The sequence below is a fragment of the Acinonyx jubatus genome, chromosome E1 (assembly GCF_027475565.1).
Source record: "Acinonyx jubatus isolate Ajub_Pintada_27869175 chromosome E1, VMU_Ajub_asm_v1.0, whole genome shotgun sequence".
NCBI classification, from domain to species: Eukaryota; Metazoa; Chordata; class Mammalia; order Carnivora; family Felidae; genus Acinonyx; species Acinonyx jubatus.
In genome coordinates this window covers 7843190-7869102 of record NC_069397.1, presented here as the reverse complement: position 1 = coordinate 7869102, position 25913 = coordinate 7843190, and the positions used below count along the sequence as shown (strand labels likewise).

General features: G+C 51.9%; 1 protein-coding gene across 1 annotated transcript in view; it reads right to left on the bottom strand.

The window, feature by feature from the left end:
• Positions 1-25703, bottom strand: part of LOC113595910 (heparan sulfate glucosamine 3-O-sulfotransferase 3B1) — a 38959-nt gene extending 13256 nt beyond the window's left edge. The window contains exon 1 of the mRNA XM_027047260.2: positions 24662-25703. Within this exon, the coding sequence (XP_026903061.2) occupies positions 24662-25215 (554 nt within the window). The 5' untranslated portion in view covers positions 25216-25703. The remainder of the gene's footprint in view (positions 1-24661) is intronic.
• Between the last annotated feature and the right edge of the window lie 210 nt (positions 25704-25913).

Genomic DNA, 25913 nt, shown 5'->3' with positions numbered 1-25913 from the left:
AGGAATACTGAGTGCCCATTCTTGGGTTGACTTCAATGAATGAGTGTGGTGATCCAAGCCACAGAAGAATGGAAAACGAGGCAGCCTTTAATACAATAGAAACACAACCTACTTGGGAAGATTCTTTCCTTTTTGTTTAAACGTGGCAGAGAATGTTTACAAGGATCAAACCAGCCACAGTTTGGGGGCAGGGGGGTCCATCTGAGGCTGAAGGAAAGAAATAGCCCAACTGGCTGAAACCAGACCCACCTAGCGTAGACTTGATATCATCAGTTACCTTCCTGCCTCCCGGCTGTGCGGCCAGTAGGAGTTCGGGACCAGAGAAATCCCAGTCAACTCTAGACTGAAGTCCAAGATAAGGGCTCCATCCTTCCCCTCGACTCAACAAACAGGACCCCGTTTTATGGTTATCAACTGAAAACCGTATAAAGTGAATTAGGCCAATAAAAATCCCGAGATGTAAGTTTAAAGTCAAGCTAAAGTAAAAGGAAATGACTACAAATAAACGTCCCTTATCGCAGGCTTTAAATAGCTCAAGAACGTTTTAGAGAAGAAAAGAAGTACTTTCTACCCAGAGAGAATATCCAAGGGAGAGGATAAACTTCAGAGGAAACTGCTGACAAAAGAAAAAATTGCTGGTTCTTATCTCACACTCCTGACCGTCATCAGTTGGGCTTGACCAAGTCCTTGAAACTGACACACAGGGGTCTCAAGAAAATGAGTGGCACCACATTGCCATTGGAAACCCCAGAGACACTCACCAAAGTCCCCCAACTCCCCACCCCCCAACCGTTTTGGAATTCTCAGCTTAAAAAGTATGGAAGTTCACCAGGGTCCGTTTTCAGCAGAAGAAAAGTCCAACTTCCCCAATTCCCATCCGTTCTTTGTCATGGTCCGCCATTTTTTTTTTTAATATAGAAAAGCAATAAATTTGGAACAGATTGTAGAGTCCAACTTGACTGTGGATTTCATGTCCAAGGAAGGACAGGAGGGATGGAACGTGTTGGGAGGCTGATGCTACGCTCCAGGGAGTGTGTGTCCCATGGTGATTTTTTACATTCAATGAGAAGTTTTTGGTGGATGAGCCTGCCTGCCTGGTGAGTCTTAACATTTCTAGCAGTTCTGTGCTTTTAGACACCGCAAGTCCCCCAAGGGAACAAAACTTTAAGCACCAAAGAGATCAAATAACTAAATGGTGAGTGAGAGAGGCTGCTAAGAGTTACAAGTCAGATTAGCCTTTTACCCTGCATCAGCCTGAGCGGAACACTAACCCTGTAACTATTTTTAAGCTTAATGACTATTTCTAAGAACAAAACGTCTGGTACAATCTTACTGCCCTCCATGTTTTGTTTGTATCTGTTCGGATTGTGAATGTTAAGGATTTTTTTTTAAGTTTATTTACTTATTTTGAGAGAGAGAGAAAGTGGAGCAGGGGCAGAGAGAAGGGGAGAGAATAAGAGAATGGAAATCCCACGTAGGGTCCGTGCTGTCAGCGCAAAGCCCAACATGGGGCTCAAACCCGTGAACTCTGAAACCATGACCTGAGTCAAAGCCAGATGCTTAACCCACAGAGCCACCCAGGCGCCCTAAGGACCTTTATCTTCAAAAGACACACAAAACAGCAAAAAAATGGATGTGCTTGATGTGCAAATAATGTGCTCCATGAACAAGTAAATGAATGAATGAACGTAAATGAGCCAGCAATGCTTGAGGCTAAATGACTGGAAGCCATTTGCAGATATCCAAAGAGAAGAGGGCGCAACCTGGAATGAGAAGTTACTGTTTAGGGCCAGGTTGGAAAACGGTGATGACCTCAGAGGCGCCTGGGTGGCTCAGTTGGTTAAGCGTCTGAACTTCAGCTCAGATCATCTCCCGGTTCACGAGTTGGAGCCCTGGTCGGGCTTCCGTGCTGACAGCTCGGAGCCTGGAGCCTGCTTCGGATTCTGTCTCTCTCTCTCTCTCTCTGCATCTCCCTAGCTTGTACTTTCTCTTTCTCTCTCAAGAATAAATAAACATTAAAAAAAAAAAAAAGAAGAAGGAAAATGGTGATGATCTCCTATCCCGACGCCCAAAGAAATGGACTGTGCCTTATTTTCACTGTGGCAACAATAAGTGGGCTGTTTTCTTTTAATTTTTTAAAAATGCTTATTTATTTTTGGAGACAGAGTATGAGTAGGGGAGGGAGAGAGAGAGAGAGAGAGAGAGAGAGAGAGAGAGAGAGAGAGAGAGAAAAGGAGACACAGAATCCAAAGCAAGCGCTGGCACAGAGCCCCACTCGGGGCTCGAACTTGTGAACCGTGAGATCATGACCTGAGCCGAAGTTGGATGCTCAACAGGCTGAGCCACCCAGGCGCCCCAGAGTTTGATGAATGAAGTAGGTAAGTGGGTAAATGGACAAATGCTAGACCGAAGCTGGATTTGATCTAAGGCGGTGAGAAGCCACATCAGACGGAGCAGGGGAGTGGCACAGAGATCTATCTGGAGTGTGGCCGATGGAGCTTCCCAGCAACACATATTGAACAGATCTGGGCTCCGGGAGTCCTACTGGAGACTGATACAAGGAGACGTCAAGAGCGGCGCCCGGGGGGCTCAGTCAGTTACGCATCTGACTCCCAATTTCAGCTCAGGTTGTGATCTCATGGTTCATGAGTTCGAGCCCCGCGTCGGGCTCTGCACTGAGAGCTGGGATCCTGCTTGGGATTCTCGGTCTCTTCCTCTCTCGCTTTCTCCCCAAAATAAACATTAAAAAAAAAAACAAACATGAAGAAATTTAGAAGGAACAAAAAAAGACTGCCAATGGGGGGGGGGGGATGTCTTCCTTCCAGTTAGCTGACTCTAGGCTTTTACTGCCTTTGAAATATTCTGCAACTCTAGGAATTCTAAATTAACAACACAGCGATGCAATATAGCTCTTGACCACAGGCATGCGGAGAAATGCTTTCTGGGGGAGGCTCTGTGGATTTCCTTCTCCACTTCCCACCGCTTGGGGAAAAAAGTCCGATTCCCACCCTCTTTGTAAAGTCACAGCAACGTTTCTTTACTCCAAGTGAATTTATGTTCTTTTGACGTCTCCTCAGAACCACAGGTAACACCTGTCTGGTTCTCTCATTAATCGTGAGTGAAATAAGGGGCGTCTGGGTGGCTCAGTCGGTTAAGCATCTGACTCTCGGTTTCAGCTCAGGTCAGGGTCTCTCTCACGGTTTGGGAGTTTGGGCCCTGCATCCGGCTCTGTGTGCTGACAGTGCAGAGCCCTCCTTGGGATTCTCTCCACCACCCCCCCCACTCTGGCCCTCCCCTGCTGTACTTTTTCCTCTCTTTCTCAAAAAAAAAAAAAATAAAATCACCTTAAGTATGTTTTCAATAAGGGAGTTGCAAGATAAATGAGATTCTGTGCGTCTGAATAAGGGGCAGTGGGAATGAAAAAGTAGCTAATTCAAAGCCATTTTGTAGGAAGGAAAAGAGAAAAGCTAGCAACACAGGACAGAGATGGGAAAAGACATAGCAGCAAGGATCGCCTGCAGTTTTTTTTTTTTTTTAATGTTTTTATTTATTTTTGAGAGAGAGAGAGAGAGAGCACACAAGCATGAGCGGGCGAGGGGCAGAGAGAGAGAGAGAAAGAGAGACAGAATCGAAAGCAGGTTCCAGGCTCTGAGCCATCAGCACAGAGCCTGACCCTGGGCTCAAACTCAGGAATCGCGAGATCATGACCTGAGCCCCAGTCGGACGCTCAACCGACTGAGCCACCCGGGCACCCCCAGATCATCTGCAGTTTTTAAAGCAAGGGGGGGGTGGGGGTGGCGCATGGCACTAATGGGCTCTGAATTCATGGGCATTAAGTTGTAGCTTACCACAGAGTGATGGGGGGGGGGGGGAAGAGTCAGCAGCAAAATGTAGGTTCTCACCCAAGAAGTGTTTTAAACAAACAAGGATTTAGGTTTTTGTGTCCATATGTATGTGTGTGTGTGTATATATATATATGAAAACAGAAACAGAGAACGCAGATAACTATACCCCCAAATTTTGGCTAGAATTCTGGCCCGGAAAGGCCAATTCTGGGCAGGTGGGTCAGCCTGGGGTGGGCGGGGGTCTCTCTGGGAGGCGAGCCAGAGACAGGGTGCCGAGAGTGGGCCGCCTCTCCCTGAGAGGCTCAGTGGTGTTCTCTATTCATGGACAAAACCAAATAAAGGCCTTTAAGCTGCTACTTTTCCAAATGAGTCCACTTCCAAATCCCGGGGGTTGGGAACACAGGGCACTTAAGCCCCTGAGCAAACACCACCTAAAGGAGAGAACAAGAGACGTGTGGCCCTCTGCTGCCCCATTAGCACGTTTGGGAAATTAGTGTAGCTCCAACCCCTCCAAAGGGCAGTTCCCCTGCTTCCCCCCCCCCCAACCCTGTGCTCGCTAAATGCGCATTGATTCATTTGTCATTTGGAGGCAGGTGCCACTACTGGGTAACAAGTTGAGACTCGGAATCATCTGAGTGTAGAAAGAAGCTCCCTAAAGCCGGGGCCCCACCCATCGCTCTCCACGAATCTGGAATCTTTAGGAGACAAATATGGTATCCATCGGAGGAAGGACTCCCTTTCCCCGGGTGGGAGACCCCTCAGCTCTTATTCAGAAGGCAACAGAAATATCCCAACAAAATGGTGATGACCCCTCCCCGCCCCGACCCCGACAGCAATGTCCCAGCCACCAGTCTGCTGCTTTACCGTCGGAAGTCCAACTGGGATGGCTGGTATATTAGGTCAGCGGCCAGAGCCCAGGGGACACTCATTCTCCGTCCACGTAATATCGTCAGCATCACACTTAGGCCCCGTGAGCTTTGCTCACCACCCCTCTAAGGTTTTGCCTACAAATGGGACACACCTCCGTATTTTAGCAGGGATCCCGATGACGGGCTGGCTTAATGATGGGTCTGCGTGTGGCCTTGGGAAGCCACAAAGACACTGATCACTGTAATACTCAAAGTTCAGGCAACAGAAAAATGACTGGGGGCGCCTGGGTGGCTCAGTCGGTTAAGTGTCCGACTTCGGCTCAGGTCACGATCTCATGGGTCACAAGTTCGAGCCCCGTGTCAGGCTCTCTGTGCTGACAGCTCAGAGCCTGGGGCCTGCTTTGGATTCTTGGGTCTCCCTCTCTCTCTCTCTGCCCCTCCCCTGCTCACGCTTGGTCTCTTTCTCTCTCTCTCTCAAAAATAAATACATGTTAAAAAAAGAATGAAACAAAGAAAAACGACTGCCTCTGGTAAAGAATACATGAGCTTCCTTTTTGTCAGAAGATGGTTCTCTCGTCGTTGACCATGAGGAGGTCAATTCTGAGACCGACTCTGCACTTTACTCACCAGAAAGGAATGTGTCTCCAGGATCTGGTTGCCTCTCCAACACCAACCTTCTCAGGGGCCATCTTTGAAATGGGCAGGGTGCGCCATCTTTGAAATGGGCAGACTGAGGCTGGGGGCGGTTAAACGGGGCCGCCCCAAATCAAACCCGGGGCAATGGCAGAGCCTGGCATCGAACATCAGAATGTTCAGCTCCGGATCTCACTGTCCATCCCAGTTCTCAACACTTGTAAGGGCCCCCAGGATTAAAAGGCTCCAACACAGCAGTCATCCACCTGACCCATCTGGTATCACCCATCCGCTTCCTAAAAGGTTTCCACCTTCTCTCCTTTTCTGATGATAAGAAATAAAAAGGCTTGGTTTTAAGTTAATTTGGGGAATTACATGGGGCATAAATTATAATGAAATAAACCTACTTGCATTCAATAAACGTGTGTGCGTGTGCACGCTCGCAGAGAGATTAACTTAGAAACTAGGAGCTAAACCTCTTACTGGTTCCCCGCACTCGTGCTCTTATGCTTTTTATTCGAGTTCATTTCTCAACTCAACCCTACTGAAACAAATGATCACACAAACGAAAATAATCAGATTAGCTTCTCCCAAGCATGGCCCTAATTCCTCTGTCACTGTTCCCGGTGCGCACTCGAGCCTTTAATTTCTTCAGCGGTGCCGGCGTTCTGCAGGAGGAAAGCCCTCACCCCAGATCCTAGGACCCGTGTGACAGGGCAGCGTGGCTCAAAGCAGCGGGCCCAAAAGGCTTTGCCGGTGATACGCGCCCTCCTGGCTGGAGTGAAGGAAAGGAGACTCAGGATTTTTCTTGGTGTGCTTTACAGGTGTCCTAGACAGACGCACGGACCCAAGGTTATCTCCTCGGCTCTCCTTCCCTTTGAGGAAGCCAGGCGTGAAAAGGAAAGGCAAGCTGGTTCCGAATGTCCAGAGGCCAGAAGGCACAGCTCAATCCACCTCTGGGAGCGGGGAGATCCAGGAGGCCGTGCCAGGCTGAACGAGCCTCCCAAACCCAGAAACAAACAGGCTGATAAATGAGTACTGAGAAACCGCTGAGCTGAGCCCCGCGAATCAATTCAATAGGCTGCCTCTTCTTCTAGCTCATTAACTATTTGAGATTACCATCATATGGGGAGTAGCCTCTCAGCTGGAAATTAAATTAGCCTGGCTATAAACCAGGAATGCAGACTGGAAAAGTATCTGATGAGCAACTCCTGGGGAAAAAAACAAAAAACCAAAAAAAAAAAAAAAACCAAAAAAAAAAAACCCCACACCACCAAATGCTCTCCTCCCAAGCATCATTCCCCTCTGGCCTTCCAAGCTGGTCCCCTTCTTTGCAACGGCCCTCCTGAACGGTAAGAAAAGACAGCGACGGCAAAAGGCGCGAGAGCCTCTTACTCTGGTTTTCGGATAAAACCGGGGTTGCTCCTGGCGGAATCCCGAGAGGGGCGGCTTGGGACTAAACGATCGGAAACGTGGCATCCAGAAAAAAAAAAACAAAACAGAGAAAGATGGCTTCAGATGAGTAAAGAAGAAAGGAAAGGGGGTGGGAGGAGGAGAGAGGGAGGGGGGAGGGGGGAAATCGACACATACGTACCCCCCCCCCCAGGGGTCGGTGCAGAGGTACAACCTCCAGTAACAAGGGCAGCAGGCACTAATTGCACACCCAGAACAGGTGTGTGCCTGCCAAGCCACCTCTTAATTACCAGGTTTGGCATTTGGGCACCAGCCGCCCGGCCCTGCTCAGCTTCTAAGAATGCTGGAGCCGAGCGTCCACGGAGCTGTTCTGTTGTAGGTCCGAAGAGCCAAGTGGTGGAATTTCTAATTACATGGCTTTAGGCTTTACCCTAATGAAAGGCTCCAACCAGACAAGCAAAAAAGCAACCGGCTTAGGGGACGTGGGTCCCGGAACACATCCTGTGAGCATCTCTGGCAATTGCCGGGTTTTCTGGGCGGCTTCTCTTCTGATCGCTGGCGGGAGCAATGCCTGTTGAACGCTACTCGACGGCATCTTGTAAATCCCACTTCCAAGTTGAAATACTTGAGAGAGAGAGAGAGAGAGAGAAGGAGGGGAAGGTGCGGGATAAACAGTGCTACCAATGGCACTTTGAAGTCATGAAGTTAAGGCTCACTCACCAAAGACATCAATCCTTCTGACGCTGTCCTACCCTAATTATTATGTTTCTCCTCTGCCCATCCTTCCCCACATCCACACCTTTTCACGTAGACCTCCTTGCCTTTCCACCTGTATTCCTTCTGCCAAGAAGACCCCTTTCCCCGCACAGTCTGCACACAAACTCCTATTCACCCGTCAAAACCTTAACTAGGGTGCCCCCTCCTCTCTGAGGCCTTCCCAGTAGAGATCCTTCCCCATCCAGAACAGGTCTCCCTCTGCAATCTTTTCCTGCCTTAACCAGGCCTCTTTTTTTTTTTTTTAACGTTTATTTTTTTTTGAGACAGAGAGACAGAGCATGAATTGGGGAGGGTCGGAGAGAGAGGGAGACACAGAATCGGAAACAGGCTCCAGGCTCTGAGCTGTCAGCACAGAGCCCGACGCGGGGCTGGAACTCACGGACCGCGAGATTGTGACCTGAGCCAAAGTCAGACGCTTAACCGCTTAACCGACTGAGCCACCCAGGCGCCCCTTAACCAGGCCTCTCCTTTTTGCATCCATCAAGGTCCACTGTACTTAAGCCATCTCAACCCCTGCCCGCAGCCGCACTCTCCCTGGCCAGTCTCTATGGGGTGGTCAGGGTTTTTCTAAAAAAGTAGGTCAGATCCCGGCCCTCCCATTCACAGAGCCCCCAACTGGCATCCTCATTAAGAACATAAAGAGCTTCCTCTCTGTCCTCCCTCCCTCCCCCCCCCAACTTCCTTTGATCTCTTCACTGCGGTCACAATGCCTTCTCTGGGGGCAGGTTCCCACCTCCTGGACCCTCGGACACCCCTTCTCTTCATTCAGGCCTCTCCTCAACATCACCTCTTGAAAAAGACCCCCTGCCTAAAATTAAAGCAGCTCTTTCCTCCTCGCTAACCCTCCAATGCCCCGTCCTGTTTTATTTCTCCTCTGGCTCTTATCAGTGGGAGTATTCTAGTTTTATTCGTTCACCTGCTATGCCTTTACTGCCCGCCTCCCCAGGAGAATGCAAATTTCATGAGGACAGGCTCCGGCCAGGCTGATAAAACAAACACGCAACAGCATCTCAGAAATGAACACATCTTTGCAGCCCCAGAGTCTGGCACAGAATAGATGCTCCGTAAATTAGTCAGATCTACACAGCCATCGGGAACAAAAAGCAACACCAGTGGACGGTCACGTGTACCCGGAGCTAAGGGAAGCCCTCCCTAGCTCTCCGTCCCTGCCGCTGGGCTCCAGGGGACACGGTCCTCAGGGCTGTCCCTGACACTGGCTTCCTCCCGCGCCCCCTCAACCCGCGCCCCCAAGCACAGAGAAGCCCAAGGATTTTTGCCATGGCCACGAAACAGCACCAAATCCACGTCAGAGTGTAAGTGACAAGCAGCTAGAAGCTTCTTCATGGCACTCACGTGCGAAACGCTGAGGGGGGCCGAACGTGTAGGACCCAAAGCCCACGGCTGGGCCTGAACGGTGCAAACGCTCGGTGTGATCTTTCCCTGCAGCCGGACCTCTGCTGTCTGCTCGTGCGGGGTACGCACCTCGAGCCTGGGGGACCTATGGACCATCCATGTGCCACAGGTGGAGGCCGAAGAGCCACAGGGCACAGGCACCAATAGGTGGTGGGCCCATGCACCCCCTCCCGCCCACAACTGACATCCCCGAAAGACACCATCTGGGTTCCGATGAGGTGGCTTCTTTGATCAAAGACCTTAAAACGCACAAAAGCTTAAGTCCTGAGGAAGCCAGCACATGTGCTCCCCGGCAAATGCTCTTTTTATAGAACAGACACAAAAAGCCACGAGCCACATTCTGTATTTGTTTCCAGCTGCGACAGGAGGAAAACACAAGGCTAAGGATAACTGTGAATGACGGAACCAGACGAGACAGAGGAAAAGAAAGGCAGAGGGAAGGAGAAAGGTGCATGGGGCAGACCCCTCATCAGGAGCCCCCTGGCTGTGCTCTCCTGAGCCCTCCCCCTGCCTCCCCACACCCCCCCCCCAGGGAAATGCAGCCCCTAAGCCACATGGGACGGATACCTGCAGTCACTTTTCCATGCTGACGTGGACAAGGCTCCCCCAACACTTCAATTCAGACCACGGAGCAAAGGCCCTCCGGGACGGTCATCCAAATTACCCAGGGAGGCAGTAGGGAGAGGTGGGGTCTGGAGTAAGTGACAAAGAGAGCCCCATCGCTTCTCATGAGTACCCCGGGGAGCAGATGCTTGCACGGAAAGAATTCAAGTGCAAAACTCACATAAGCATCTGTAAATTTCTTCAGTAGGGGAGGCTCAGCTGCGCACCCCCCTCCCCCCCAACAAATCCCTCTGGCCAGTAAGATAAAGGCTTCGCTCCCAACATAACATTCAACTTCTGAGCCATTTTCCTCTCCCAATCCCAACACTCCCTCTGCCCTACCCCATCCCCTAGTGCTCAGCCCACACCTCTTTCTACCATCCAGATGCCTTGGCCATGGCTTGGCGAGGAGTCTGCCTTACTGCCCGATTTCCAGAAGGCCCCACAGAAAGAGAAGACGGGTATTAAATATCTCGCTAAAACATACGTAACTTTATAGGAAGGGAAGCGCGATAAGAATGAAAAACTAGTCAAGTCCGTGCAGTGGGGGTCCCCACTCTGGTGTGAAACGGCCCGCGCCTCCAGACCACGTGAAAAGCCCCCGCCAGACATCCCCCCCGTAAGCGAGAGCCCAGGGCAGAGGTGAGGGAGGCGATGCAAACAGGTGTTAGAATGTCCCCAAATACAAGGAGTCGATGGTAAGCGTATCTGCAGATAAGAAGGTCATTCTATCTAGCAAGTTGAGAGTGCTTGGAGGGGAAATCCAGATACTCCCGTAACTTAAGTTTGGTACAAACAGGTAAATTAATCCCCCTGTCCCTCTCCGTTAAAAGGTTCCACTCGCCTTCTTTCCCAGGGACACCTCATCTTAAAGTTTCCTTCGTTTCCGGGGTGCCGTGGGTAGTAAGAACGCTTTCAAGGGTTCCCCCTGGGCCCCAGACAACAAAAGGGAAAATGCAAGGTTGTTTTTGTTTTGTTTTTTTAAAGTGATTGGCTCCCTCTGCAGCTCGAGGGCGCTGATGTTTATGTGCGGCTAGTGAACGGTTATTTCCCAGAGACCTTAGCCTTCTGTCCGGGGCGTGAGCAATCCTGCTGGTGCTCTGATACAATAAGACACACTTCGCCCTCCACCCCCGCCCCCCTGCACCAGCAAGCAGAGACGGGGCCCTCACCTTTGAAAGCAGACATAAGCTTCTTGGAGGAACGCTGAACCAGCAATTAGCCTGCTCAGGGCACACCAGCCGGGCGAAGCCTTCTAAAGAAGCTTGCAGCGAGACCCGACTTGAAATCCTCATGAGCAAGTCGGTTTCCCCTGGCCTCAGCCTCAGCAACTTTCCGCCCGGGCTGGCTCCCCTGATTTACCGCGACCCACCCCCCTACCCCTTCTCTTTCTTTACTTTTTTCTGCACTATCACCCTGGGGAGGAGGAGGGGGGCGGTTAAAGGGATGATGACACCTCAGGTTGTTTTTTTGTGACGTTTTATTTTTCAGAGAGAATGAGAGAAGGCAGGCAGGAGAGGGGCAGAGAGAGAGGGAGACACAGAATCGGAAGCAGGCTCCAGGCTCCGAGCTGTCAGCACAGAGCCCGACGCGGGGCTCGAACTCACGGACCGTGAGATCATGACCTGAGCCGAAGTCAGACGCCCAACCGCCCAACCGACTGAGCCACCCAGGCGCCCCAAAGGGGCACTTTTTTAAAGGTGGACAGAGAGCGCACAGGGTCCGGGGTCAAATTCTTCAAAGTGTAAGAAACCCTGGGGACCTGGTCTGCTAATGTACCCCAAAGTGGCATCAGGACAAGCACCGCTTCGTGGAGTAACAGGTGATACTGAATGAAAAGAGAATCCTGTACATGGTGGGGGTGGGGGCGGGGAATGCCAGCTCCAAGAAAAGAAAACAGATTTTTGTTTTGTCCTGTCTGGGCTTTTTTTGGTTTGGTTTTGTGTTTTGTTTTGGGCCGTAGTGCTTCTCAGGACCTTTAACACCCGAACACGGAACCATTTCTTCCGCGTTATCACCTATTCATCTTTCCAGAACTTTCTGTTCGTTGAAGGAACTGGAAACAGTACTTCTCAGAGTGTGGCTGGCAGGCCACCTGCTAACCGTCCTCAAGAAGATAAATGCTAACACCGGACAGTCGGCATTTAAAGCTATCATTAAGTGGGGCGTCTGGGTGGCTCAGGTGGTTAAGCGTCTGACTTCAGCTCAGCTCATGATCTCGCGGATGGTGGGTTCAAGCCCCGCGTCGGGCTCTATGCTGACAGCTCAGAGCCTGGAGCCCACTTCAGGTCCTGCTCAGCGAACTCACTGAGGGGTATAGACCAGCGTGCGTGTTGCACAGGGCACGAGCTGTGTACTAGTCACGAGAAGTAGGACCACACATCCCCAGTGGACTGGGGAAATACGGGCTCACCTCCATTGTACACGTGGGGATGCTGACACCAAAGACACAGAGCGACTTCCCGAAGGTCACAAAGTCTGTGGGAAAAGGTTGACCCCCCAAAACATCTTTTAAATAGAAGCGGGTCATTAGAACAAATTTGACGATGAGGATTCTGATTTCAAATGGCCCCAGCGAGCCTCGGAGCTCCGTGCAACCTCTCCCAGGATTTTTACAGAGGCGCCCGACAAAAACCAAGTCCAACGAGAAATGGCTAACCCCCAAATCTAACGAGAACGTCCACGACGAACAACGAGACGGAGGGAATTTAATTCTGAAATAGTGCGTACCTGAAAAACGAGGCGAAGGGGTGGGGGAAGGGGACAGTGTGCAGCCAGCACTCTGGCACCGACCTGACCCAGGACCAGGCAGGTAACAGACAAGCGAAGCCGGCCCAGTGGGAGACAGTAAGGAGCAGTGAGGACTGTGTCAAACGGGAAAAGAACATGCCCCCATTCACAGGTGCGGCTGCCTTCCGGTTCCAGCCAGCCGTTGGTCCGGCCCTTTGTAAAAGAATCAGAAAACCCAGATTTGCTTGCGAAACCTCGGAGCCTGTCAATATCAGCGATGAATTTACGTGTTTTCAAAACGTTGCAAGTATTCGCTCCAGGATTTCATGTATATTAAGTTCCACAATGTGTGATGGTGGAACATAGGAGGGTTGGTATGTCCTTGGGACAGGGACAGTGACTGGAAGGGGGCACAAGGGTGGCTTTGGGGGGGGGGGGTGAGTTCTTAAGCCCCTATTACCTTGGGATGTTGACTGTGAACATTCATCAGGCTGCACATTCTTGCTTTGCACACTTTCTTGTAGGTACATGAAATAAGAATTCGACTTGGGGCGCCTGGGTGGCGCAGTCGGTTAAGTGTCCGACTTCAGCCAGGTCACGATCTCGCGGTCCGGGAGTTCGAGCCCCGCGTCGGGCTCTGGGCTGATGGCTCGGAGCCTGGAGCCTGTTTCCGATTCTGTGTCTCCCTCTCTCTCTGCCCCTCCCCCGTTCATGCTCTCTCTCTGTCCCAAAAAATAAATAAATGTTGAAAAAAAAAATTAAAAAAAAAAAAAGAATTCGACTTAAAAAAAAAGCCAGGCCTCTAGATAAAATAATGCGATGTCTTGGATTTTCTTCAAAGCACGCAGAAAAGAGAGAACGCAACACTTCTTAGCAACGAAGAAGGGAAGTCTTGGAAAAGGAGAAAGGCGATACTGAATGAAAAGAAAATAAGCAGAAACTAAAGCCACGTTGAGAAGATTTTAAGTGCGGGGTGTTCCTACAGAGACCACGGTCTCTCTGTGGTTTCTGCCCGTGTAGGAGTTCTCTGAACGGGTGCTTGAAGGAAGGCGATGCCATCCCGAAGTTCCTTTGTACACAACGGGTCTTGGCATGGGTAAGCGGTGGGGACCTGAACGGCCAGCAAGCTGCACAGTAAGAGCCAAGTTCTTGGACAAGGGCATAAACTCAGCATGGGCCAGGTCTGCTCTACGGTTAAGACCTTCTCCTGCACAGCGGCTGGGGACAGTACAAAGCAAGAGGTCTCCGCTGGTAGGAACAACGGTGGTTAGGGTGTCAGAGAACGCAGAAAGAAAGCAACGGGGCATAGGGAGCAAGCGGCAGTTTCAGTCATCCTGAGAACCAAGAATTGGGGTACGGTGGTGGTGGCGCGTAGGCTCAAAGAACAGGTGAAAGAGAACAGGTTGGTAAGTGAAGAAATGGAGGGAGGTTGCGGTCAGAAAAGGGGGATCAAATACACAGATCTTAGCACTAGAGTAGAGGTTGCAGGGGTGATGTGAAAGTGACTGTGACATAGGTATCATGAAAACTGCCATCTATCAAATGCCCGTGTCATTCCAACAGAGCTGAGGCTGAGGAGCGGGTGTGGGCAGAAGGAAAAGTAGGCACGGGGACAGAAAAAGAGAGGGAAACTATAACCCTGGGGATATTTTAATGTGAAAAAGTCTGTGTGTCTTTGTGGGGGTGGGGAGGAGGGAAACAAGAGAAGAGATGGCTTGAAGCGGTCCCCTGGAACACCAGGTGGAATTTCCGCCATGTACAGGAGCTCCAAGATGGGGTGTTCGAAGGGCCATCTGGGAGGGCTTTGGGTTCAAGAGGTTGACCACCTGCAGATCCAGCTGTAGGACCTCAGGCAACCAATCTCTGAGAGTTTCCCTTTCCTCCTCCACCATGTGGGGGGGAATCACACAGAAGCATCACTCCCTGCACACAGCAGGCTCTCACTCACTAACAATGAGCCATTTCCCCGCCCCCCCCCACTGTATCACATAGTAATGGACACTCCCTCTCCTTCCTATCTGCTTAGCGGTCTTTGGAAAGCTCCTGAAAAGTAAACTGTACAAAATCACATTTCAATTTTCACCGTTTCATCGAACGCTTCCTGTTCTCCTCAAAAGGGTTTTCGGAATTACCAGTGATTTCGCAGGACTAGCGACTTTAGTTTGGTTTTAACATTTATTCATTTTTTTTTTTTGAGAGAGACAGAGTGCGAGCAGGGGAGGGACAGAGAAGAGAGGGAGACACAGAATCCGAAGCAGGCTCCAGGCTCTGAGCTGTCAGCACAGAACCCGATGCGGGGCTCCAACTCACGAAGTGTGAGATCATGCCCTGAACCGAAGTCAGACGTTTAATCGACTGAGCCACCCAAGCGCCCCAGGACAAACGATTTTTTAAATCAGTGCTTAAGTTGCTTTGCGGCGTCTTTGAATCTGTAGATTTTTTTAGTTCCCCGGTTCAAACAGGCCCCTCAAGAACGAGTTCATGTCTCTCATATTTCCATTGGCTGCCACGGATAGCACTTGAGAAAAGCGAGTGCTCCAACAGGGCATTTTTAGGGCAGTCATATTATTCTGTAGGATATTAAAACGATGGGTACATGTCATTCATTATACGTTTGTCAAAAGCTGTAACGGGACATGAAGAGCAATGTTGTAAACTCTGTAAGTCCTAACGTAAGCTAAGGACTTTGGATGATAATGATGTGTCATGCAAGGTCATCAATGGTAACAAATGTACCATTCTGGTGATGCATGGGGACTGTGAGGGGGGCTGTGCATTTGTGAGGACAGGGCGTACCTGGGAACTCTGGTCTTTTCACTCCATTTTGCCGTGATCCTAAAAATGCTTTTGAAAGATAAAGTCTGCATGTTTTTTAAAAAGCAAGCGCTCCGGGCACCTGGGTGGGTCAGTTGGTTCAGAGTCCCTCCAGCTTCGGCTCAGGTCATGATCTCACGGTTCCTGAGTTCGAGCCCCACGTTGGGCTTGCTGCTGTCCGCACGGAGCGTGCTTCAGATCCTCTGGCCCCCTCTCCCTGCCCGTCCCTTGCTTGTGCTCTCTCAAAAATAAATACACATTTTTTTTAAGGTAAGTGCTCAATAAATCCTTGTTAAATGAGTGGGGATAAAATAGGTCAGCATGATTTAGGAGAATGTATTCTTCACTGACTGCAGAAAAAGGCTCAAAATGGTCACCTTTGACTTCCTCCATTTGAGTGTTTCAAGTCAGTGACAAAGTAGCGATCGGCTCTCCTCCCCTGTTCTCTGTGCTCACCCCTCCCCCCCCACACCCACTCACCCACTCACCCACTAGGGGCTTCTGTAAAAGCTCTGGGCTGGGAACAGGATGTTTACTTCTTTGTGTATCTGTGTTAACCGGCAGCACTAGCATATGCTAAGTGTCTGGAGATTTCTGGAACAATCAGCCTGGAGGGCACCAGGGACCCTAGGAACAGCACATCAAGAGGAATGGCTGGGCTGAGCCAGGTCTGGAAACAAGCAAGTTGGCGGGGGAGGGAGAGGCCTTCAGCTGGGGGGGGGGAAGGAACTGGGAGTGATCTGGGGGTATAAGACTGTTCTCTTAATTGTCTGCTTAGTGTGTCTTCTCCCCTGGGGAGACCACTTTAATGGACCCGAAATCCAAATCCTGCATTTCTTCAACATCTCCTGCAGCAAAGAGCATTGTCTTAGGCCAACGCCCCGTTCTTTTAATACAGATCATCTCCTGCATCTCTGCAAAAGATCCGCCCTCCAAAATAGGGTCTGCTCCAAATGCACCACAGTGGTCCCAGTGCATGGTGTAAATCCATCGTGACAGGAGGCGTTTTAAGGTGGTCCTTCGAAACTTCCGCTGCACTAAACAAGGGTAACCTTGTGAATGTCCATATGCAGGCTGGGGGCAGAAGGGCGCTCCGGGGTTGCACACGCGGAGCCATTCCAACCCCCTGCGGGTAGGGGGCAGCTGCTGGACTCAGGGCACTGTCGGGGGGGGGGGGGGGGGGAGAGAAGGGAGGCGCTGAGCCACCTGGTCTCCGTCCAGCAGAGACTCAGGAATCAGAAGGGGCTTGAGTTATTTGCTTTTTCCTTAGCCTCCTCTCCTCCCCACCCGGGGCCTTTTCCACCTTTTCTCTTCATCCTGCCCTTTAACCGGCCCCATTCAGGAAAAATAAAGCTAGTTTGGGGTGCCCACGGGACTTGCTGACTCGCATTCCAGGCACCCATTACAGAAGTGAGTGAACCCAGGAGAACACAGTTCCTCCCTCAGAGAGAAAGAGAACACACGTGCTGCTTGAAAACGGCCTCTGCTGATTCACTTCCTTCCGAGCTATCTCATCCCCTTCTCCTTAAAAAGGCAGTTTCCTCGCCCATCTCAAGAACTCATTCATTCTGCCTGCGCCCCGACAAGCCAGTGATTCAGCGAGGCCGAGGCCGATCTGCACCCCCAGCTCTACCCGACGGAGGCATATACTTCGAGAACACACACCTCCCCTCCAGAAGGCAAGGGAAATTGTGCCGGAGGGTTCCGAGCACACAGAGGGCGGGGAAAGAAAGGAAGCGAGCAAACGGACCCGCCTGGGCGCCGGGCTGGGAGGACGACCGGGGCTCTAGACCCGCTTAGCCCCACCCGAGGGATGGCTGGCAGCGGGGAAATCCCGCCCGCCCCGGCTCTGCCCGCCCCCTCTGGGCGGGGCTGCCTCGCAGGCGGAGCGCCATTGGCCTCCTGGAAACCGTTCGGACCAATCAGCGCGCGGCCGCGGCCCGCCGGCACCCTCCCCGCCACCGCGAGCGCGGGCTGCTCCGCCCGGCTCGACCCAACAGGTGAGGCTGCAGCGGGGCTCTCCGGCTGGTCACGTGGATGCAGCGGGCGACCCGCGGGGGCGGAGGGGCCGCCCCCGCCACGCCCCCGACAAGGGAAGCTCCGCCATCTGTCTCCGGGGCTCAGCGATCCTGGACCAGATGTAGTGATCCCACGCGACACAGGGACCGTGCTGACGGATCCCAGCCGCGGAGCCATTTTCTGTGCCACCTTCCAAGACGCCGGGTCTAGGCGAGCGCTCGGCTAGCTCCCCGATGGTGGCAGACACGTGGCCGCGCCGGGGGTCTTTGTGGGGCCATGCCGGACACTTCTGTCATCAGATCTTCCCTCCTGCCCCTCCGCCATTCAGTCGAGGGTGTGCGCGAGAAATCTGCCGCTTCTCACTTCTCTTTCCCATATATGTATATTTCTTTCACTCTCCATTTGTTGCCCCCAAGCTTCACGTTGCCCAGAACAATCTAACAGCACTGTATGAGTTTCTGAGCAAGTGTAACCCTGTGCACTGAGTGCGACAGAGATTGGGGGGGGGGGGGGGGAGAACAGGGGGTCTCAACCCTCCGCCCCCAAGCTGCTTGAAGAACACATGGAATCATTCACACTCTTGTCCAAAGTGTTTAAAAATACTGATCCCTTTGCAAGACGGGAGTCCAGCCTGGGCTTAAATAACCACCAAACCTGATGCTACACCAGAGTCTTCTTTTAACACATTTGCTGCATTCAGGAGAAAAATATTTTATCCCAAGAGCTTATCTGCTCCGTAACAAACATACCAAGTTAAAGTCCCAGCGAATATATGTATGTACATACATATTTTATTACAATGCAAGTAGAAAATCCCAGGGGCCCTCTACAGTGCCTCTCTAACCGGATCCACATTCCTACCAGTTTCTAAAAGCAACTCTCTCTGCGGGGCGAACACACTGTTCAGTACAGCTTTGCTATTGAAACATGTTACACCCATGACGCAATGAGGTAAAATTTTTTGAGTGACCCAGGAATGGAAGCTATTTTTAACGTTTCAAGCCACAAACGTGTGTGTTTAAAGAATTTAAGATATAGATATAAGGGAAATCAACAACTCCTCTCTATCTGCAAAGAAAATGAATGGGTTTCATTAGCATTAACAGTATTTTGACACATAGCCTCTTGGCTGCAATGAAAAATATTTATCATCACGTTATTCAAGCTGGTAATTGCTTCTCCCGTCTCAACTTTTCCCCATATCTAAATTCAGAAAATATACATAAAATATATAAATATATAAAATCTATATATATACATACACCGATAACACTAACACCAGTTTTATTGGGTGTTAGTTTTATTTTGGTATATACTTTGAGAGCAATCGGAGATTTCTAACAAGGTAATCTTTTAAATATTAGAAAAAGCTTCATGCTCTACTTACAAGGAGCTTTCAAAGATACCAGTATCTCATTTCTTCTCCGTCATGGTAAATGTTTTCATTTGAGGTAGGCACCATATTGTATCCATTACCCTTGAAAATATGCCACATACTTCGGGAATTCATTTTGCTGGGATTCCTGACTGTCCCAGCAGCCTAGCGCCGAAATTTCCCTTACTGTCTGAAATCACCCACTGTTAAATGAGAGAGGTAGCGCCCTATTTGGAAACTAACTCTATTCACAGCAAAAGAAATGCTCATTATGCGCTGCCTTTTGAGTAGACATTTTGTGTCTCTGTCAATCAAGTGAATTTCCATGTTCATAGAGTGAGGACACAAAGTATTGAAAAACTACTGACACAGAAAGCAGTCTTGCAAGCGATCTTGGTCACTTCTGAAGCTCTAAATAAATGCCACTTCCTGGATTCAGAACAGTAGTGGGCTGGGTTTGTTTTTTTTTTGTTTTTTTTTTTTTTTCCTTTTTAAATTCCTGGAGCACTTTTAATTCTAAGTAATGTTAGTGATTAAAAAGGGTCAACTTGGGACGCCCGGGTGGCTCAGTCGGTTAAGTGTCCAGCTTCCGCCCAGGTCATGATCTCAGTCTGTGAGTTCGAGCCCGGCGTCGGGCTCTGTGCTGACAGCTCAGAGCCTGGAGCCTGCTTCGGATTCTGTGTCTCCCTCTCTCTCTCTGTCCCTCCCCGGTTCACACTCTGTCTCTCTCTCAAACATAAATAAAAATCTTTAAAAAAAAATTTACTTAAGGGTCAACTTATGTAATCAGAAAACCTTATATCCTACAACACACATTTTAAACAAAAAGGTAAAACCAGCATATGCATTTGGAATGAGGTTGTGGGACACACTGACTTTTTTTTAATCTCAAAAAGTTTTGCTTCAAACAAAAAAATAAAACCCCCAAACTAGAAAAACAGCTGTGACAGATCACTTCAAAAATCTCAAACAATACAACTTTAGCTGGGGACATGTCTTTATAAATATTAGTCTCTATTAAATGCTAAGTTTTTAATACTCCTGGCTCTGTTAAAAAGGCAAAATCTAGTTTACTCCACACTTAATTCCTAATTATGGTATCTTATTTCGGTAAATATTTTTTAATATTTTAATTTAATTTTTTTAAAAAATTTTTAGGCTAATTTTTTTAAAGGCCTGTTCAATAATGCCCTATCACTTGAAAGAGAAGTGTAATTCCTACATTTCAGCATTTTTTTAATCTAAAACAAATAGGTTGCTATTAAATATTGACTATTTTATTAACTCAGAGCATCTGGGGAAACACTTATGATTAGGTTAATTTATGTTATATTTTCCCCTCAACTTGTAAAAGATTAATCAACCATTTTATGGTCTAATTTAGGTGCCTAATTAAAAACAGAGTTCAACACATGCTGCACTGTCTTGCTAATAAATCTTGACAGCTCTGTTACATGATGGTTTGTATTTCAAATTGTTGCATATAAATGGAGATTTTTGATCTTCACCCAGCAGCTTGAAGTGAGTTGCATATTTGGTTTGAACTCCAGGACTGAGAAAGTGCAATTACTTCAAAAAGGATTATCTCCAATCAGATCGTATCTTAAATTTCCCTCAGTGAAGACAGAAGGGGTCCTTGCCACCAAGTTTTCAGAGCTAGTCTAGGAAAACAGAGGAGAAATTCGTTTCCTCGGCATTTGGGAAATTGAAGTGTAGGAAAAGTTGCTCCTTTCCGCTGCTGGCTTTCAAGTCTGCGATTTCCGAAGTCACTGGGTGTTAGAATCTAATTCTAAAGAAATCTGCTCCACGTGTTCGCTTTAACCGTCTTCTGGTTCGGTAAGTGCAAGTTTTCAGTTCTGATTTGGGGGACTGTGTTTTTGCTTTCTAATGAATAAATTCATCCCAAGAAAGTTCTGGAACATCTCATTTTAACTCTATGCCCTCCCACACACCCCCCTCCCCAGCCTTAAAAAAAAACAAACAAAAAACAGGGCAAATGGAAGAGGATAAATCCACTCTGTAGGGGCATCATGTTTTCTCAGCCTTTGTATTTGAGGATATTTTTGTAATTTTAATGGCTCCTTTGGCTCTGTCCTGTGCAGGCATAGAAATGAAACTTCTATAGTGATAGAATTCTCCTTACTCTAGTTTATAAGCCAACATGGGATGCAGCAACTCTTCTACTCTGGGGCTGATGTAAGTGAGCAGTCTACACTGAGGTCACGAGAGGTACAAGAGAAAACTCAAAACTCGTCCAAAGCTAACCCAGTTCTGAACTCCTCATCTATGACCAGCCTCCTGTCCTGGTCACTTTAAGCAAGGACGGAGCACAGCCCAGAGTGACCTCTGGATCAGAACCTCCTGGGTTGCTATACTAAGCTCTGTCACTTTCTGGCTGCGAGGCCTTGGGCCAGTCGCTTAACCTCTCTGTGCCTGTGTTTCTGGGCCTATAGAAGTACCTACTTCACAGGACTGTAACCAGGATTAAATGTGCTAATCCTGTAAAACTTGAAACAGTGCCTGGCACCCAGGGAAAACATTCAGTAAGTGTTAGCTATCAACATTATAAAACCACCCACACGCCATACTTTTTTTTTTTTTCTAAGGTGGCCACAGCATTAAAGTGTCAGCCTCTTTGTACAACCAAAAATGCAAAGAAGAGTCAAGGCGGGGAAGGGGTTCTGGCGCTGTAACATCTAAGGCGTAGTTCTCTTAAAAAAAAAAAATCACGATAATAATCACACAATATTTAGCTAACTTAATTCCCAAACTGGGGTCATTAAAATTCTTGAAAATCTACCGAGCTTAAGCCAAATCAAAAAGAGAAACTTACTACAAAATGTACATATTTAATTTTAAATTCCAAGTTTAAACCAGTGTTCAGAGCCTCAGTGTAGGCGGTGGGTGATTTCTCCACCTGGGGGTATGTAAGGTGCCCCCGTTATCTCTCAAACACCTCCACCACCATGGAACAGAAGGTAAAGGCCGGTTTCACCCCAAGTCTTGATAAGCCAACCCATGGGGTCCTCGAAGCACCTGTGAAGTTTGGGAGGCCTGATCAGAGCAAGAGCGAGCTGGATAACGGACTGGAAAAATAAACCCCCAAGAGTCTTAATCCCAGACTAAAACACGCAGGTCCGGAGCAGATGAACCGCACTTACTAACAAATTTTTTTTTTTTTTTCCTGCAGCAGCAGGTGAAGCAGCAGAAAATTCCTGATTCCTGGCGGGCGGCAAGGTCAGCTCCGTGTGTCGCCACCCTGGTAGGCTCCTTCCTACCATGATCCCTGCAGCTCGGCCTGCTACTGTCTCATTCTGCCAAGGGTAAAAGACCTACGATCAAATCCTAAAACTTAACGCAAATCTGCCCAGGCTCTGGGCTACCGGTTAGGCCACGAGCAACAGTGTGTTATCAACCGATTAAACCTATTAACGACTTGCTCAGACACAGCCAAGACCCCGGTTCCCCCACGGACCGCCACGCCTGACTCTCGGATTCAACCATCCGTGCCCCTAGCTTCTTAGTGCCTTCAAAATGTCTAAATGCCTTCAAAATGTCTTCCCCTTTCTCCTATTTTCTGCTTCTGAGGACACGTTTTAACCAGTACGCGAATGGCAACTCTCCGGTTAATTATTATTTACACTCTTCTGCAGTCTGCGGCCTGACCGTCCGGACACAGCGGGAGATCGATACAATGGGACACACCTCTGGCGAGGAGCTAGGCTTGGCTGAGCCCAGAGAACGAACTCCGGCCAGGGCGAGGGGTGCTCCCCGGGCACCGCATTTTAGGAAAAGCGTCGTGGGACAGGCGTTTCCTCCCGGTGTGGTCTGTCTCAAGTTAAAACGGCTGCCTTCAAAATAATTAAGTCCACACATGTGCCCAGACATCCAGAATATCCTTCATCAATTAAAAAAACGAAGCAAGCAGATGGCCCTTAAAAGCCTTGGGTTTTGTCTTGTTTTTTTCTTAGAGACACCCACTAAACCTGCGGCCCCGCCGGGCGCTGCTGGGGCAGCCCGGGACCGCGGCGCGGGGGGCGAGCCGCGGGCCCTGGGCCTCCCGGTCCCCGTCAGTCCGGCCCCTCGGTTCCGGGAGCTGGCAAGGGAAGACGACGAGGCTCCCGCCTCCCCCAAGTCCGGTCGCCCCGCGCCCCCCCTCCCCCCGGGGCGCAGGTCCCGCCCGAGGCTCCCCGGCTGCTGCGCTGCCCGCTGCAGGCGCGCGGCGAGCCTTTCCAGCGCGGCTTCGCTCTTTATTCCGCAGTTTTGAGTCCATCGAAAGGAACGTGGCAGGTGGAGCGCGGCCGCCTAAGACACCGCGCGAATCCTCCAGTGGGGATTTCCGTATCTGCCCCAGGTGCTTCTAAAACCGCCCGACTCCGCCGATTCGGCGATTTTCCAGCCGGGTCCTCCCGACCCGGCCCCTAGCTTTCGGATCTTAGAAAACGCCGGGCTGCCTCCGGCCCCCGGCGGGTTCCCCCTGAAAAGACGTTCCTGCCCTCCCGGCCCCCAGATTGCTCATCCCTGGAGAAAGAGGGCAGGTGGTGGCAGAAGCAGGAACAACAAGGCACCCGACGGCACTGACACCCGGAGAGGCCCCCACGTGGCTGCCGGGCACCCGAGCGCACCCGCGCGCTCCTCTCTGCCCGGGGCGGGGGCAACCACAGGATCCCCACTGCGCGGATGGGAGCACTGAGGCTCAGCGCCACCAGCGAGCTGCCGGAGCCCGGACGCGGATCCAGACGTCGGACACCAGAGCCCGGCAACGGTGGGAAGCGTGACTGTCACGGCTGGCTAAACCTCGAGACTCGGGCAACTCCTGACAATAATAAAAACATTAAGGACAAAAGGGAGCGGGAGAGCAAGGCCGGGAAGAGAGGGATTTTAATCCGCGGGGTCAGCCCCCTTTTATCTTTCGCGGGGCCTGGGGGCGGGGGATGGGAGCAGGGAACGCGGGTTCGGTTCGACTCTCCCCTTTTGTTTCCCCGAAGTCCCGAGCATCTTGGGCCTGGAGGACTGCCTGCCGGCCACTCCAGAGTCACACTCGCGAGGGTTGGGGGCTCAGGACCAGAGAGAAGGGGTGTAGGCCGTTGGCCGGGCTCCTGGTTGGCGACCAAGTTTTTCCAAGGCCGGAGTCTGGACCCACTGCCCATCCGCGCCTCACCGGAAGCTCGGTCAACCCAAAAGCTCACTCCAAAGACGGGTAGCTTTAGAAAGCGTTGGGCAGAGGTCGTGATTATGACCCCAAGGGCCGCTCGCTGCCCCTCGGCAACCCGACCCCACAACCTGACCCGAAAAACGAAATTTTCTACAGGCCCGACCTTCGGGAAAAGCACATTTCTCAATCAACGAACCCCTCACATTCTTTGCACCCCGACGTAGTGCAGGGCCCGCGGACACACGCGTCCCGGCCCGCGCTCTCCCGGCACCCAGGCCCGGGAGGCGGAAACGAGCGAGCAGCGCCGGCGGCGCCCCGGAGCCTTCAAAGCCGCGCGCCGCTCCCGCCGGCTGCAGTGCGCGCCTTTGCCCGACAGGGACCAGCACCGCTCCACGCTCCGCGCCGCCCGCCCGGCTGCCGGGCGGAGGCGCCGGGCCACCCGCCCAGCTCGCCCTCCCGAGCCCAAGCTGCCCGCCAGCCAAGCGGGTCTGGCCGTCTTCGGGTTCCAGCCAGGAGTTCGACTGTAACAAGAAAGTTTACAGACGCCGTCGGTCTGTCCCACCCCCCTCCCCATCTGGGGAGCAGAAACCGCTCTGGAAGTTGGTCTAGGGTGGAGACCGTGACCGGCTGGGCGCAGAACGTCCCGGCGCTCCGAGAGGAAAAATAAAATACGAACAGATCTGGATTGGTCGCTTTGGGAAACGGCCACAGTTAAGAGGGTCCAGTCGCTGACCACCCCCCTTTGATTAATTCTAGGGGCACTGCAGGCCACGGAGCTGCCAGACCTCCTCGAGAAGTTTCTATGGGTTGTGGCGAGTGGAGCCCCGAGCACCCGGTACCATGCCGGGGCGGGATTCCGGGCGCCACCGCTTTATTCCTCTGTCTGCCCCACCCCGCCCCCCGGGGGTCGGAGGCTGTACCCCTGTCACTTCCCCGGCACATGCCACGTCTCCGTCCTCTGCGGGTCTGGATCGCGGCTGCCGCCCCTGCCCTTGGCCCTGCTGGGGGAACTCACCGGTACCAGGCGAGGCCCTTGTCGTAGCTGCGGTCGAAAAAGTGGGGTTCGGCGCCCACGGCGCGCACGTCGGGATGCACGCGCAGGAACTCGAGCAGCGCCCGCGTGCCGCCCTTCTTCACGCCGATGATGATGGCCTGCGGCAGCTGCTTGCTCCCGGACCCACTGAAGAAGCTGGAGATGGGGCTGGGGGAGTCCGGCGTCTCGGGACTCTGCTCCTCCTGGCTCGCGGCGCCCTCGGCCGGCTCCCTGCCCGCAGCCAGCGGGGTGGCCGGTGCCGCCTGGAATGGCAGCCTGGGGGTAGTCCCGTCGGGACCCGGAGCCGGGGCCGGCGGGGCGTGGGCGGCGCGGGACCCCGAGCCCAGCAGCAGCAACCCGGGCGCGGCGGCGCACGAGCCGGCGCACGAGTACAGGAACATGTAGAGCCAGATGCAGAGCATGGCGAAGAGCAGCGCGAGCTTCCTCCTCACCGGTGGCGGGGACGGCGGCGGCTGCGGCAGGAGCCGGCCGGGGACATCGAGGCAGGATCGGCCGCCGCTCAGGCGCTGCCCCATGCGCAGCCCGGGGGCGCGGCGAGGGACATGGCTCAGCACATGGCGCGGGGCCCGCCGGAGCTGTGAGCGCGGAGGGGGTTCCCTGGCCCGCAGGACGCCCGGGCGGGTAGGTTTATTGCCCCCGCGCGCCCGCGGCCGCCGCCGCCGCCGCCGCCGCTGCCGCTCTTCCCCAGGTGGCGGCGGCAGCTGTAGCGGTGGCGGCTTTTGACATGTTGCCCGGGAGGAGCTTCAACTGGAACGAAAGTCGGGGTGGCGGCAACTGCTGGCCCGAAGGGTGCTCCTGCTCGGGCAAGAGGACGCCGCGCCCCGGCTCCCCGGCCACTCCAGACGGTGCGCACGGCCGCTCGCCGGGGCTGCCTTCTCGCGGTCCTGCCCACTGAGCCTCGGGAGCGGCCCCCCGGCACTTCCCCGCGGAGGCTGCGAAGAACTGCGCAGGAAGAGAGCCCGAGACCGAGGTGGGGTGGGCGGGCCCAGCCTTCCGGACTGACGGCTCCGTCCACCTACCAGAAACCCGGAGCGCTCTGCAAATACAGGCGCTCCGCTGAGCGTTCAGCAGCCAACCGGCTCCCGGAACGTGGGGGTGTGGAAAGGGTTTGGGGCGGTGGAGAGAGGTCGGAGGTTGCTATTGGCTACGGGGCAAGGGGCGGGCTCAGGGGGGCGGAGCCAGGAGCTGGTGACAGGAGCAGATGGTCGGAAGG